Genomic DNA, 15,338 nt, shown 5'->3' with positions numbered 1-15,338 from the left:
ATTTTTAAGGATATAAGATATTTTCTTGGGATTAATAGAATTTTTTCCTTTAATTCGAAAATATTTTTAAATTACTAAATATGGAAAAAATATGAAAAAGTTTTTCCGAAATAGTTTTAATGATTAACAAACGCAGCCTTGAAAAAAAAAAAACAACGCAGCCTTATTTCCCTCTCTTTTCTTGTAGGCTAGTTTGGCCCAGATCTTTGAAAGAACTCTTTAGGCGGGCTTTTCTTTTTGCTTTAGGCTCCGTCCCCGACACATTTCATCCTTTCTCGAATTTTTCCTTTTCAACGTCTTCCTCAATGCCTCCTCCAACCGAATCCTCTCTCCTCTCCGACCTTCAAACCTCCGATGACTCCCAACGCCTCCATTCTATCGTCTCCGACTACCTCCGCCCCGTCTCCACCCTCGCAAATTCCAAGAAAACCTCCAAGAAAGCCGACCAAACCACCGTCCGATCCCTCGCCAAGCAGTTCTTGTCCTTCCTTTCCAAATCTTTCCCAATCATCTACAACCGTCTCTACATACAGAACCCTAGCCAACAACAACGAGACATTCTTTCTCCTTTTTATGATACTTACCGACAATGCTTAACTTGTCTCGATTTCATCTCTTCGCAGTTAGCCGGCGGTCCCCACATGGTTCAGATCCAGCGGTTGAAACTCGTTTACTGTTTACAAGCCTGGGGTCGATACGAAGAGGGAGAGAGTGAGTCGTTTAGGGTTTTGGAGAGGCTTAGAGGAGAAGCCGATTCAGAAGGGAAATTCGTGCCGAGTATAGATGTTGGTGGCGGTGATTCGAAGTTTGGATCTGTTGTAGTAGAGGCGGTGGCTTCCGTTGTGAAAAATGTGGCTATGGGACAGAGTAAAGATTGTGGGAAATATGAAAGAGTTCTTGCTTTGTTGGAGGAAGTTAGGCCTTGGTGCAGGTATTAAATTTCTTGATTTTACATAAATATTCACACAAATGATTTGCTTATCTATTTTTTTAGCCTTTTCAGGGAATTAGAATCCGTTGCCATTGAGAAATCGCACAATGTGCTCGTTACCTTTCTGGGTAGATGCTGTCGGTTTTTAGTTGAAGAGATGAATCATTTTGGCGAGGATTTGATTCGCCGGTTCTACGTAGAATGTTTGGCTGAGTATTCAAGGTCGACAACGAAAGATCAAGTTTATAAGGTAGGGTTGTTATTTAATATTTGGTTAAACATATTGGGTTTATGTGTTTAATTTTCTTACTAATTCTTACATTTGCAGTTTGCCCGCAGAATATGTTCCTCTTTGTTCTCGCTAGAGGGGAGCGAGAGCTCAGTTCGTATTGACTTAGTAACGTTTGTGTTGGCCTCCATTTCCCGTGAATGCAAGGTAAGATTAACAAAGTTGCATATTAGTTAAGGTTTTAATGGTTGAGGAGTAGGTTCAATCAATAATTTAGCTTCATTCATTCTAAGATTTTTAGTTTGCGAGTTTCAACTCTAAATTCATGCTACCAACAAATTTCCCAACACCAATGCTGTTTGTGTTTGGTGTTAATTGGAAAAGAATAAGTGTCATTATTTACTTATTGTGTCCTGTATTTGCATGGATACTGGCATTTAGTTGGTAACTTTGTGAATCTTTTTCTCATTAGGGATGCAGACACCTGCATTCCTGCTGTCCTTTTGGATCTTTCCCAAGTAAGCACTTGCAGCTCCTTGTAAGTTGGAATCTATTTCTTGGTTTTGAACCATTATTTGAAGACTTAAGGTGCCATGTCTGATGGTGTCATTCTGTTTGTTATGTGTATCATTATTCTTTTATTTGGTTATAACTAACCAACCTTCGCCTAGAAAAAAATTCAGTTGCTGCTTAATTTGAGATCTTCAACACATCTTTCCTGATTTCTTTCCAGTTGTTTTGCAATTCATTTTGCATTATTCACTTGTTCTGAACCTTTTATTTAATGTTTTACTAAATAAAGTTTTTGAATATCTTAGGGCGTTATAACTAATGTTTATCTTGACAGAGTGATAACATTATTGATGAACATAGTTTTTGGCAGGTTGAAATGGATAATGGTGCAATAGAGTTTGTTGAACTTGCTGATTATTGTGCCAATAAGTGTCGAGCTGCCGGTACAATTTTTTGTAGTACTCTTGCAAGAAATTTAAACAACATGGCCGGTGATTTTCATCAGGTATATTGCTTGCACTGCTTGCTCCTTGTGGCACGGATATGTACCAATGCACCAATTTAGTTTACTTGGATAAGATACCCTGAGTTTTAATCTTAAATTTGGTAGAATTTCCCAGGCTACAACCCCTGTTGATCTGATACTGAGGCTTTATGCAACTGGGCTTGAATTCACTGATGATTTCACCACCTCCAAAGGTGCAGAAGACAATTCTGCTATTGAAGTTTTGTTTATTGAAAGGGATAAGCTGCACAATTTGTCTGCTTTACTTGGTTCGCTCAGACATTACTTTAACATTGGTGAAAAAGAGACTTGCATTTCATCTGATATTGAATATAAGAATTCTGTTAATCAAATGCATTTGCAACCTGGGTCCAAGGGTCAGTGTTCTATGACTTGCAAGGACAGAAAGGCTTGTATAGTAATGTACTATAATACACAGAAATTCTTGTGTCAGCCACTTGCTGAACTAGTGAATTCAGAGAAAAAGCGCATACTTGCTGAAATCGAAGCTTTAACAGATTCTAGCAAGCTTTACACTATCCAGGACGCATTTTATCAGTTCTGTGATAGTTTCTTTTCTCTTAAACGGTAAGCTTATTTATGTTTTTGATGGATTAATTTTCATTTTTGTATGTGATTACAATGACTATGGTGAAACAGAAGTCAAAGGAGAATTAATGTTTTGTTGGTATCTAATTGACAAAAATGACATCATTTTTTGCCTTCTAAAGGTGACATTTTTGTTCGTCCCTCCTGAGTATAGTAATCTATTGGATTGTTATTATGCAAAGTTAAGGAATTAATTACTTTTTTTTTTTGGTTGTCATTGTTATAAAGTATAGTACATCGATTATTGATATATCGTTACTAAATAACATTGAGTTTGGTATCTGACCCAAGTTATGGATGATACTGAGTATGTGGTAAATGGTAATAGAAATATTTTAGCATATTTTGCAAAATATTTGGGGCAATAGAAATATTTTAGCATATTTTGCAAAATATTTGGGGCATAATTATGTACATAAATTTGCTATGCATGTAAGGGTTCTCTGAATTTTCTTACTTACCCATGCAGCTGTACATCTGAATCAGAGAGAGAAGAATTTGATGATGATGAAGTGTTGGTAGCTAGTGTGATTGCAGCTGGGTTCATTCTTTCCATTGGCACAAAGCTTAAAATGCAGGTCAGTCACACTTATTATGAAGAATTCAAATGGAAAAAAGAAATACTTTTACCACTTGGTGATGCATTGTTAACTTATTGACTAATTTTTGAATTAGATAATGTCTATCAACTTTCACTGTTACTGATTGGCTTTCCCTTCTATATTTCAGAAGAGTGTGTGTTTAATCAAGCAAATCATTGGCAGTGGATGGATTCAATCTCAGGGACTTAAATATCTCTTTGTCTCTCTGCATAATATTGGTGTACTTATGTACAGAAGTAAGCAAATGAAAGAGGTATTTTTGCATGGTTGGTCACTCTTATTAGTTTTTACTCACTGCATGAGTTTCTTTTTTCATTATTTTATGATTGAAGCTTTTTATGCATGTTTATAGCATGTATGGATGTACATTTTCTTGTTTGTAAGCATTCTTGTTTAGTTTGATTCCTTTGCATTTAACCTCAGTTCACATAAGTTATCAATCCATCTTTGCAGGCTTTGAAGGCTTTAAAACTGTCTTATAGAGCATCATGGACGAATATTCAACGTCTCTGTGAGATGTTTACTCATAAGAAGGGTTTTGATGATAATCTGTCAGAAGATGCTATTAGAGGTTTGATAACTGACGCATGCACTAGAAGTGCTTTTCTTTTGGAAGTTCTCCATGTATGCGGCAATCTTAAGGTGAAAAGAATTATTGTGGAGAGCCTTGAGAACTGGTCTTTGGCTGAAAATTTGTTCAGACAGTTGCCAGGTCCTATTCCTTTGATAAAACAATGGGTTAAGGTATCATCTTTAAATCTGGGCCTGTTTTCACAGCATATTGGCTGTTACTGATGGCTGATTGTTCCTTGATTTCAGATTCAGTGTAAACTTCATAAAAATGTGGATGTAGAGGATAGTGCTCCAACCTTATGTTGTATGCTGTTGTCTTCTACAAAAGTGTCAAAGAGGACAATTGGCATAATTTTAGAGCAGGTTCAGCCATTTTTTATTTGTTTTTGTTTTCTAACTTTCTTTTTTTAATTTATTTAAAATGGCCCTTTCACTTGTTTCTAGATATTTTTGGTTCTACATGCTTATGACTAATGGATGTTTCTTCCAACTTTCTTTCTTAAAATTTTTTCAGGAGCTTCTTGCATATCAGGAATTGAATCATGGGTACCCAGATTTTTGTCAGAGAATGCAAAATAAAGTTATTGATTTGCTTATGCAAGATGTTTATGCCACAGAAAATAGTCCCTTATGGAAAGCAAGAATTTTAATTAGAAAGGGAAGAGCACTAAGGATTAATGGGATTGAAGCTTTGAAGAACTGTATTTTGTGCTTGTCTGAAGCTATATCTATTATGGTAAGTTGATGAGTTCCATATGGGCTCACTTGTTTATTTTTCTTCCTTGTTGATATGACCCTTTGTTGTGATTCTGTGGCTTCTTTTCAGAGTTGAATTCATGACTAACCTGAAATATTATCTAATAGAAAAACTTCTATGGTGAAACACCTATCCTGGGAACTACAGCCTGCCATCAATTAGCTGCTGCTTATTGCTTACGTGCACTATGTACCCAGGAAGCTGAACCAAACTCGGAGGTATTGGTGCATCTAAATAGTCTCCAGATTTGACTAATTAGTGCGTAGTGGTTCTTTAGGTTTTATTAATACGTTTTTGTCAAGATTGGCAATGGATTTCAATTGTTACTGAATGCTCATATTTTGTTTTCGTCATGAACAGCAAGTTTATCAAGATATCTGTGCTGCCTTAGATATGTGGTTGAGCATATTCGTTCCTGATTCTTGCTCCATGGATGATGAGTTCAAAATGGTGTCTGGAAACACACTGCCACTGCTATATAATATACTTGATTTGCTATCAGTGAAGGTCTGCGTATTGATATGATTGGCATTGTCTGTTACAGTTGAAAGTCCATCTGCCTAGAGTTCTGAATATCATCTAAGTTTACCTATGATGTTGCTTTCTTACCTTTTTATCTGCAGGGTTGGACAAAATTGCACAGTAACATACATCAACTGATAATTAGATTATACAAGCAGAACAATATGCAAATTGGGAAATGCCTTGCAAACCTTTGGGAATGTAGGAGGCTTAGTCATGCACTTTGTGTTTCTCCAGTAAATGAGGCATTTATTGCAACCTTATCAGAGCATTGTGGTGAAACTTCCAAATCCATTGATTTCTGGATAGGTTGTCTAAGTGGGTCCCAACCTGGACTTCTTGGATTCCAACAGAACCTCATATGTTTCTTTAACACTTTCACCCATCGCTTTAAAACTCATGAAAGAGATTTCAAGTCAGCTGTCCCAGTTAACAATGTAAAACAGATTGTCTCTGAACTCATTTCTAGTGTAAGTCCTGTCAGCTCTTAAGTAACTGTTACAGTTTTTTGTTTATTGAATTTTTTATGCCCTTGACTAAAATGGTCAGTGATTTGCCTGTTGCTCTCCATATAGGATCCTGTACGCAGTCATTCTCTCTTCCTTGCGGGGTACCTCTACTATGATTTGTGTGAAAGATGCGTTTCCAGTGGACAATTATTTGAGGTTGAGTTCAAAATTTTGAATGATCTAGCATCATTTTTTCTTCTCTTAGAATTTTTCTTTATTCTGGAATATTTTTATGAATTCCATATGTCAAATTAAAATGAGGATTTTAATCTTTGCAATTAAAAATGTACGAATCTGCAGTGAAGTAAATTATGGATGTCTAAAAATTACACATACACTTTTAAAGGGAGCTGTTTCCTCATTGAACACTTACACTATTCTGTTTCTTGGTTATCTAATGGTTACTGCAGTTCACTATCTTTTACACCTTTTAATCAAATTTCGTTTATGTTGTTCAGTAACTGTCTGAAAAAGGTTTACAATGGTTTGTATGGTAATGATATAAGCTTGTTTTGTTTGGAAAGCAGAAGATACAGGTTTTGTTCTAAATGTTATAGATGTCAATATGCACGCTGACAGATGGCTGTTTATGTTGTTTCATTGTTGTCTTTCTCTTGTAATTTTAATATTTGCAAAACAGGCTCCCCTCATATTGCAGCTATTTAGTCACATGCCTTTTGTTTTATCAAATGTTTTTTCATTCTACACCAGCTGATTACAAACTTGAACCATTTCCCAATTTATTTGAGACTTGCAATTCATAGTATTTTTCACATACAGATGCTTATTTTTTTCAGTATTTCAAAATTTCTTAAAAATGAGACTTGTTTTGCTAACATCTATTCCCTAATATGCAGCTTTTTTTTTGCTACTGTTCTCTTTCAATTCCATTTTCCAGTTAGAAGTAGAAAGAACCATAGTTGAAGAAAGATCTTGAATTGTCGACTTAGCATTATCATCTCTTTGGATATAAGCTTTTGTAGGTGATATAGTTGCTAGAAATTACTCAAATCGATTACTAACAAAACTTTTTTGTTTTCTTGGAGGCTGCCCTTTTCATGTTGGATTATTTATTTGAAAATTTGTTTTCGTTTTTTATATCAATATATGTATTTATGCATCTCATTTCATGTTGTTACTTATTATTTTCTTCTCTAATTGGCATTTTTTCTCCTAGGGTCTTTCATATGCAAAAGAAGCCTTTCAATTGCGAAGTCAACTCTTTAAAAGAAAATTTGCTTTCTCCATTGAGGAGCAGGTTGAAAAATGCAATGAAACTGGTGACATTGGTGAAATTGCCCTGAAAGTTATAAATGGTCCAAAGGATCTTCAAGTGCAGAGAACAGTAGCTAGTGAACTTTGGTCTTTTGACAGTAGTTCATGGGACCTCTGTGGCTGTTATCTTAGTCCGTGGAATGTACTTCAATGTTATCTTGAAAGCATTCTACAGGTTAGAATTTTATCTCTTACAATGTCTGATTCAGTCCTACCCTATTCTTTCCTTTGATTTATGAATCTTGGTATTTTATTTGATCAACTTACTGTGTCCAGGTTGGATATATTAATGAAATGACTGGAAATGGAGTTGAGGCTGAAACGTTTTTAGTATGGGGAAAATCTATCTCGTGTTCACAGAGCTTACCACTATTTGAAGCTACTTTTTCTTCTGTCTTGGGTATGAAAATCATAGTCCCTCTTGTTTGTGTCTCATTGTTAATTGTTCATTCTTACAGTTGCAATGGTGGTTAGCTTACAGTTTACCTTTCGATTATATTAGGGAAATTATATCGTAAGAAACAACTCTGGCATTTCGCAGAGAAGGAACTGCAAAGTGCTAAACAAATTCTGGTAGGCAGCAGCAGCTATTATTCCTGCATAAAATGCAGATTGATGCTGGAAATTAATCTCGACCAACAACTCGGTGATTTGTTCTGTAATCTTTTTGATAGTACTATCATAAATAATTCAAAAGAGAGATTATCTCATGCTGAATTTCTGTACAAATCAGCCCTTGAGAAACTGAATCATTCTGAGTGGAAGAGAATCAGTTCTGATGAAGAAAATGATGAGAATATAACAATCAAAACAACTACCATAAATAGTGAAGATGTTGCTGGCAATGCTGCCAATCATCCTGCAAATCAGCCAGAGGCAGTAGGTGCCAGAAAGAGTAGGAAAACTAAGAACGTATCAAAATCTGTGCTGAAGGAGCAATATGTGATACCTGAACAAAGTTCAAGGGTAACTCGTTCTAGATTTCGATCTTCTCAAAACCAGAGCTTAAACAGTACCGGTGAAGCACAAGTTGGGCTTGCAAAACATTCAAATGGCAATGTTGTGTCCAAACTCTGTGACACTTGTTCAGAAAAGGAGTCACTCTTTGAAAAAGGAAGTTGTAGGGATGAATTAAGGAATGAAACTGCCTGCATTTGTAAGAGAACTAAGTGTTGGCAGTGCCTTCCTACCGAGATTATGAAATCAGGGTTACTGAACTACTTCATAAATATGAAATGGGAGTATGCCCACAGGAAACTTTTGGTGAGGGTACTTACTGGCATAGGTATGGTGCGGTTACTTGATATTATTTGATTTTGCATGCCAGCATACATACATGCCAACATGTAAATGCCAGTTAGTTGGTGTAGGTGTGTCCTTTTGGTTAAAAAAAAAATCTTATTAATAAATGCAAAATGTGATATTAAACCTTGTCTAAGTGAAAGTAGAAAAAAGAAAATTACTTTGATTATTCTAAGTCAAGTGAGCTTTAATGAACATGCTATGCTCTTCTAGGAAAAATGCTGAATGACGGGATCATATCCCAGTCATCTATCCCAAGACTTTGCTTTTGTAGGACAGAAACTGTGTTATTGCCTTTTTGTTCTTTATGACATGCTGCCATTTACAGTTTATAACTGTCGTGCGGTTGTTCTCTGGGCCCTGCTTTGGTGACAAGGAAAGGAAAGGAAAAATAATCATGCTAACAATTTTTGTAGACATCTCCTTAAATAAACAGAGTAGGGAATAATTTGTGAAGAGAAAAATAGGGACTGAGTAAAGGTTAGTGCTCTAAGAAAATGTTTTTCTTTCTTGTCAACTAATTGCGATCTCCATTGTACATGGAGTTCACTTTCAGTTCTAGTTTTATTTGTGTATGAAGTTTCATTTACTCTGTATTTTCTTATAATTGTTGTTTTTCATATTATTAGGAAAATGCTTGGAATATCATGGTCAAACACATGAATTGCACAAAGTTGTTTGGCAAAGCATATCTGTCCTAGTCAGCAGAAAAAGAATTACTCAGACTTGTTCCTCTGCTCATGATACTTTCTTGCTTGATTTGATTGGGAGGGAGATCTTGGGTGATGTTTTTGCTGTTGAACGTGCAGCAATCCTATACAGCATAGGTTGGATAACTGTGAAGAATATCCATTCTAAAGATACCAGGTATTTGTGCTTGTACTGTGTCAATTACTTGTATACAGGTGCAATTAATAGTTGTGCTTTAAGGAAGTTTACATGCTTTATTTTCTTATCACTGTTACCCTAAATCATGTTTTATTGTGAATTAATATATTGGCTGATGAGCTATGTCCCAATTGATTTAAAAGGCCGGAAGAAAGTAATTTTAGTTTTTCTTGAGGTGAAGTTTCATATCTGCTTGCCATTCTGTTTTTTTTTTTAAGAAAAAATTCTTGCAATTTTCCCTCCTAAATTCTTTTGGATTAGCAGGAGTTTTATTATATTACAGTCTCAAAACTCAATGACAATATTAGAAAAGGAGAATTGTATTATTATTTGAATGTCACTAATAATTCGTTCTTCTAGGCCAGGTCTTGATTGGATGTAAATGTGGTCTGCTGCATGAATCTTTTATGCCCTAATGATATATTACTTGCAATAGCCTCTGTTAATTTGCAGGATATTTACATACATCCATGTTTGTATTTATGCATGTTTTTAGGTTCACATGTATTTAGAATGAATGAGTACTCTAATATAATTGCAAATTACTAATATCTGCTTGTTATGAGTGTATATTTTGTATTAAGTACTTATTGTTTTTCCCTTGGTTTTATTGTTGAACAGGGCTGTATGCTGTGATCTGTCCAATGTTCAGTTATCAAAAACGGTTCACTGGCTCAAGCTAGCCTTTGTACTCTGCCGTGAGGTTCCTGTACTTTTTCAAAAGGTTGAATTTTTGTTATTATTCTGACCTTTTCTTCATGCTTGCATATGTTTAATATAGTATAGGTATAACTTTTTACTTTAACTGTACAAGTTTGGCTTGATGTAAAAATCTGATGGTGGCACACTTGGTCTAATGTTTGCTATCCTTGAAGAATATGTTGTCTGGTGACTCTAAGAAATTGATCTTTTGTTTCAGACTTTCTGAAATTTTTTTCTCTGTTTAATTGATCTTTTCATGAGTATGTTTATATTTGAGCAGATATCTTCCCTGTTCTTATGACAACTAATTTACTAGTAGTGCAAAACCTTTTTGAAATTTATTTATTCTTTTTGCCCCTAATTGAATCATTTTTTCCTAATTTTATGATCTATGATAAGACATAGGACCAAATAACTTCCACCCTAAACTAGATTCTTAAAACTGGTTTTTTCTTCTAAAAGTCTTTTTCATCCAAAATCTATATGAAATCTCTCTAGTTCAAGTTCACTTAAGTCAATATTGAAGTTTTGCATCAGAACTGTTAGAAATGATTTACAAATTTTCTAACACCTACTGTACCTACTTGATTGTATTGAATGCTAGTGCTAATTTGTAATTTACCAGTGAAATTTGAATGTGAATCCTTATGGATTTGTCAGGGAGTTTTCTTTATAATTTCCACTTATTGCATATGCAAGTTGCTTCCAACAAAATCCCTTTTTTTTTTTAACTTCTGTAGCTGTTTGTCCTTTCTATTGCTTTTTCTCTCATGTCTTGGCAGTTGAATCTTGATTTTTAACATTAATACACAGGTTTCCAGATTGCTTTCTGCAATATATCTGCTTTCTGCCACTACTGAGCTCTTCTCTTTGCCATCTTGCAAAGCACTCTCTGAAAGTCATTGGGCTTCATATTTTCATCAAGCTTCACTTGGTACTCATCTTAACTACCAATTCTTTCCAAATACTTGTGGGAGACCCAACGCTCAATGCTTTGTAGATTCCAGGGTAGGTCTCCACACTTACCATCTTATCTGTTCCTTGGTTGCATTTTCAAGATAAAAAAGTATGACAAGTTGTTGGCTAAAGTGTTAGTATCTGGCTGTTTGCTTTATATGAGCTCAGCAGTTCTTTATGTTGGCATTAATTCTTTCATGCTGATTACTTTATGTTCATTTGAAAAGACCTTGAAGCCTTTTGGTCATTTAAGATTTAATCATGATTCTGTTTGGTTTCAGAACATGGTTGTTTCTTATAATTGGATATCTGCACATATTACACATACACAAAACTGGTTTTGATACTTCGTTAGGGTGTGGCCCTGTTAGGTAAGCTGGGATGTGGGCTTTTGCCTGGAGAACTGCTCAATAAAATTTTGTACTGTTCTATTGTCTGTGCTCAATTCTTTTTTCCATTATCCTACTGGGAATCTAACATGTTCAATGTGTGTGGAAAAATGTCTGTCTTTTGAAGCTTTATTCATACCAAAGGTTTATACATCTCATGGCGCTATGTTGATGGGAAGATCAATCAAGAGGCCTTTTATACTTGATATAATTCTCCTATCTGAAGTACATTTTTTGTAAAATTCAAAGTTTGGAAGCTTTGGTGAACTTTTTATCTCAGCTGAAATGCTTCTTGTTCCTAAAATTGTGTCAGAATTTCAAGCTATTTGACATAAATGGTATAGTTGAATTGCATTCTGCTACTGTCTATTCTCGGGGAATATCTTGCGCACAAGAGAGTCATTCTGAATTTGTGGCACAGATTCCTTCTTCATGTTTAACTATGATATTGGCAATATTAGTTATACTATAGTGAATTCCTGTTTGGTCAAAGGCTGAGTGCTAACTTGTGGAGTCATGCCAACACCACTTTTTGTTTTGCTTTTTCTGTCTCTTTTCTTTATGTATTTGTTCTATTTTACTATTTCTTGATTACTGGGATTTTCAGTTTATATCTCACGCAGCAGATCTTTAATGTATTAAAGAACCTGCTATTTCACTTTTTGAGTTGATAGTTTTTGATTTTCAGGACTCACATGCAATTGGTTCATCTTGCCTACATACAGAGACATCCACCTTGTTAAGGTTTCTTCTGCTACAACTTTTTGGGTTATAGTTTCTCCTTAACTCCTCCCTCCACAATACACACAGAGACACAAAAAAGAACTCTTATTCTTTGTTTTTTTCTCCTGCTGCAGGCTTGCTCCTGAATCCGTTAAAGATCTTGAACAATTTGTAATGGACTTTTATGCGTGCCTTCCTTGCACTGCCATCATCTGTATAAGTTTGCTTGGACATGCTTATACTAGTTTGTTACAAGAATTGTTACTTAACCCTTCTTGCATTCATGCATGGATGCTGTTGTCACGGTTGAATTCTAATAATCAACCTGTTGTCTTGCTTCTGCCCCTGGATTCAGTTTTAGAAGGTATTTTCTTTAATACAAATATGTATAATTGAAAATTAATAATATATTCATGCACATAACTACTTGTAGAATGCTAAAAAGTTTTGCAAAAACTTTACCAGAAGTTTCAGATGACGCTGCTCCTGATGATGATAATGCAAGAGCTTGTCAGAACTTGCGTCAGCACATGAATTCGGGTAAAAAGTGGCATTGTCCTTGGGGTTCCACTGTGGTTGATGATGTGGCACCAGCTTTTAAAGGGATATTGGAAGAGAACTTTATAACAACTTCCAACTTTCTTATTGAAGATACCAAAAGTACCAGGTCTTTGTGGTGGATGATTAGGAAGAAGGTTGATCAGCAACTTGGTAAGCTGCTGAGGTAGGTAATCGCTCTCATTAAATATGTGTTAATTCATTTTTGGCTCAATTAATGTGATTTGGGATTGGATCACCACTGCTCAACAGGTGTTCATGAAACTTCATTCATAGGTTTTTCAACTTATGTCTCCTTTTTGATACATATCAATGAAGTAATCAAAGTTCATACCAAATTTGCTGCATCTCATGTTGAAATTGAGAAGTGACGTATTAAATAATATGTTCTTGACCTTTGTTCCAGTAACTTGGAAGATTCCTGGCTGGGTCCCTGGAGGCATGTGCTTCTTGGGGACTGCTTGGACTGCAAAAGCTTGAACATGGTGCATAAGAAGCTAGTGCGGGATCTGAAATCTAAATGCAAAATGGACATAAATGAGAGTTTCCTTAAACTTGTTCTTGGAGGTGCGAAGTATGATATTGAGGAAGCATGTTTTTCGTGGCAGTGTTTAAAGGAAGGATGCTACATTGGCAGGCTTGAACATCCTGGGGAAGAAATTTGCAGGTCTAATGGCATTGATAAGGTGTCCGCGTTGGCCTCTCAACTAATCCATGAAGCAGTGAATGAGCTTCATCTGGCGGACACCATCTCTAGGGAACCAATAATTTTAGTGTTGGACTATGATGTCCAGGTTGGTGAAATTGCTCCGGTTAATTGTATATATTTTCATTTTGGGGCATATGAAGATAGCGTATGCCTTATCTTCCTTGATGAAGATCTGTGTGCTTTGACAGTAATTGCTTTTTTCTTGGCTTTTGCTGACATATTTTTGGTTTAATAGTTATTTTTGTTCCTTCAAGTATCCTCCTTCAAAAGTCTTTCTTTTTAATTATTTTTTCATTGTAACAACTGACTAGAAAAGGACTATGTGCAGATGCTTCCTTGGGAAAGTATACCAATACTAAGACAGCAGGAGGTTTATCGAATGCCTTCTGTTGGCAGTATCTCTTTGACACTCGAGAGAAGCTGGCATTATCAAGAGCAAGTTGGTAGGAATGCTGCTGTTTTTCCTTTGATAGATCCCTTGGATGCATTTTACTTGTTAAATCCCAGTGGTGATCTCAGCAGCACACAAGCTGAATTTGAGAACTGGTTTAGGGATCAAAACTTCGAGGTAATTTTTCTGTTTCTTTTCTGGTTATAAGCTAGAATTAATCTAAAAGCCAGCATTTATCATACAAACATACAATCATATATATATATATATATATATATATAATATATAGTTAGGTTAAGTATCAATTTGTTTCTTAATGAACCATTATAGGGGAAGGCTGGCACTGTGCCGACAGCTGAAGAACTGGCTACAGCCTTGAAAAGCCATGACCTTTTCTTATATTTTGGCCATGGAAGTGGTATGCTAATTACTCTTATCATCTGTTCTCTGTTACTCCTCCCACTGCCATTCTTTTGTTCAAATTGGATATACATTTGTCTACTTCTGGTGATACAGGAGAGCAGTATCTTTCCAGAAAGGAGATTCAGGAACTGGACAAGTGTGCTGCTACCTTGCTAATGGGTTGCAGCAGTGGTTCTCTGGTGCTAAACGGATGCTACATGCCAAGAGGTATTTCACTATCCTATCTACGGGCAGGTTCTCCCGTTACAATTGCCAACTTGTGGGAAGTGACAGACAAAGACATCGACCGGTTTGGTAAGGCCGTGCTTAGTGCTTGGTTGAGCGAAAGACTGGAACCCGCAGATTGCTCCCAGTGCGACCAACTGGTCAAAGAATTCGAGGCAATGAAAATAAGAGGGCGTAGTAAAGGAACTTCCAGGAAGAAAGTGGCAAGCAGCAACATAGACGAAACTAGTAACGGTGATTCATTGAAGAATACATGTGACCACAGACCAAAGATCGGATCGTTTGTGGGTCGGGCTCGTGAAACTTGCACCCTCCCTTTCTTGAACGGGGCATCGCCAGTTTGTTATGGTGTACCCACAGGCATACGGAGAAAGAAAGATTTGTCGCCAAATTCGTAAACCTCGAACTCGGTGCTGTTTCCTAACATTGTGTATAATTTGCAAATAGGACAAGGGGTTTTTCTCATTGCTCCCTGGCATTTCATTTATTCTATTATTTGTGAAGGAAGTTAACCAATATTTCGTGGAGGCTAGGCTTTTGTATCGCTGTTGTGATCTCTCTCGCAGGTAAAGAAACAAGGGAAGAAGCGTAAGCTTCAGCCTCTCAGCTTGCTCAATGGGAATTTCCAGATACGGATCTCTGATTAAAGGGTATCAGTGCTTATGCGAAGGGTTTTCTTCTCCTTTTTTTGCTTTTGTTGGGGGTTTGAAGGGCAAAGCCTACAAGCACTAAAAGACAATATCCATTCTGGAACGGGCCAAGTCCAAGTTAAAACCGGATAAGTACCCTGAAGAGTGAGGTTACTGAAAAATGTTCATGGCTGCTGGGTGCAACGATAAGCTGAGCTCAGCCATCCATCCAGCTTTATACCGTCTCATTTCTTGGGCACACGTTGCAACTTCCCAGGCCACTTGTTACGTAGTAAGTTGGCATGACTTTCTGCCTGATTTATTCAATGAATCACTCTGAATAGTCATGGACCACGAAGAAAAACTTCCCACGCATGTACTGTCAATTGCATCAGTTGAGATCAATACACCAGTAAC

General features: G+C 36.3%; 1 protein-coding gene across 3 annotated transcripts; it reads left to right on the top strand.

Annotated features, from left to right (window-relative positions):
• On the top strand, positions 230 to 14,819 carry LOC18607368 (separase). 3 transcript variants are annotated; one of them, XM_018115692.1, is made up of 27 exons: positions 230 to 931; positions 1,004 to 1,181; positions 1,260 to 1,367; positions 2,044 to 2,178; positions 2,294 to 2,766; positions 3,257 to 3,365; positions 3,517 to 3,642; positions 3,843 to 4,133; positions 4,209 to 4,325; positions 4,477 to 4,698; positions 4,827 to 4,937; positions 5,080 to 5,226; positions 5,343 to 5,711; positions 5,817 to 5,906; positions 6,928 to 7,200; positions 7,302 to 7,425; positions 7,528 to 8,310; positions 8,957 to 9,194; positions 9,837 to 9,939; positions 10,731 to 10,925; positions 11,952 to 12,007; positions 12,121 to 12,350; positions 12,452 to 12,710; positions 12,951 to 13,338; positions 13,582 to 13,821; positions 13,975 to 14,062; positions 14,161 to 14,819. In XM_018115692.1, exons 1-27 carry the CDS (start codon positions 306 to 308, stop codon positions 14,688 to 14,690), a joined length of 6,609 nt encoding a protein of 2,202 aa, XP_017971181.1. In that variant the 5' UTR covers positions 230 to 305; the 3' UTR covers positions 14,691 to 14,819. The 3 variants fall into 3 exon arrangements, with proteins under 3 accessions (XP_017971181.1, XP_017971180.1, XP_017971182.1); XM_018115691.1 differs by having other exon boundaries at positions 995 to 1,181; XM_018115693.1 differs by lacking the exon at positions 7,528 to 8,310 and having other exon boundaries at positions 995 to 1,181.

Source organism: Theobroma cacao, chromosome 2, assembly GCF_000208745.1.
Source record: "Theobroma cacao cultivar B97-61/B2 chromosome 2, Criollo_cocoa_genome_V2, whole genome shotgun sequence".
Taxonomy (NCBI): domain Eukaryota; kingdom Viridiplantae; phylum Streptophyta; class Magnoliopsida; order Malvales; family Malvaceae; genus Theobroma; species Theobroma cacao.
The sequence above is the reverse complement of the archived record's forward strand: the minus strand, read 5'-3'. Positions and strand labels throughout refer to the sequence as shown.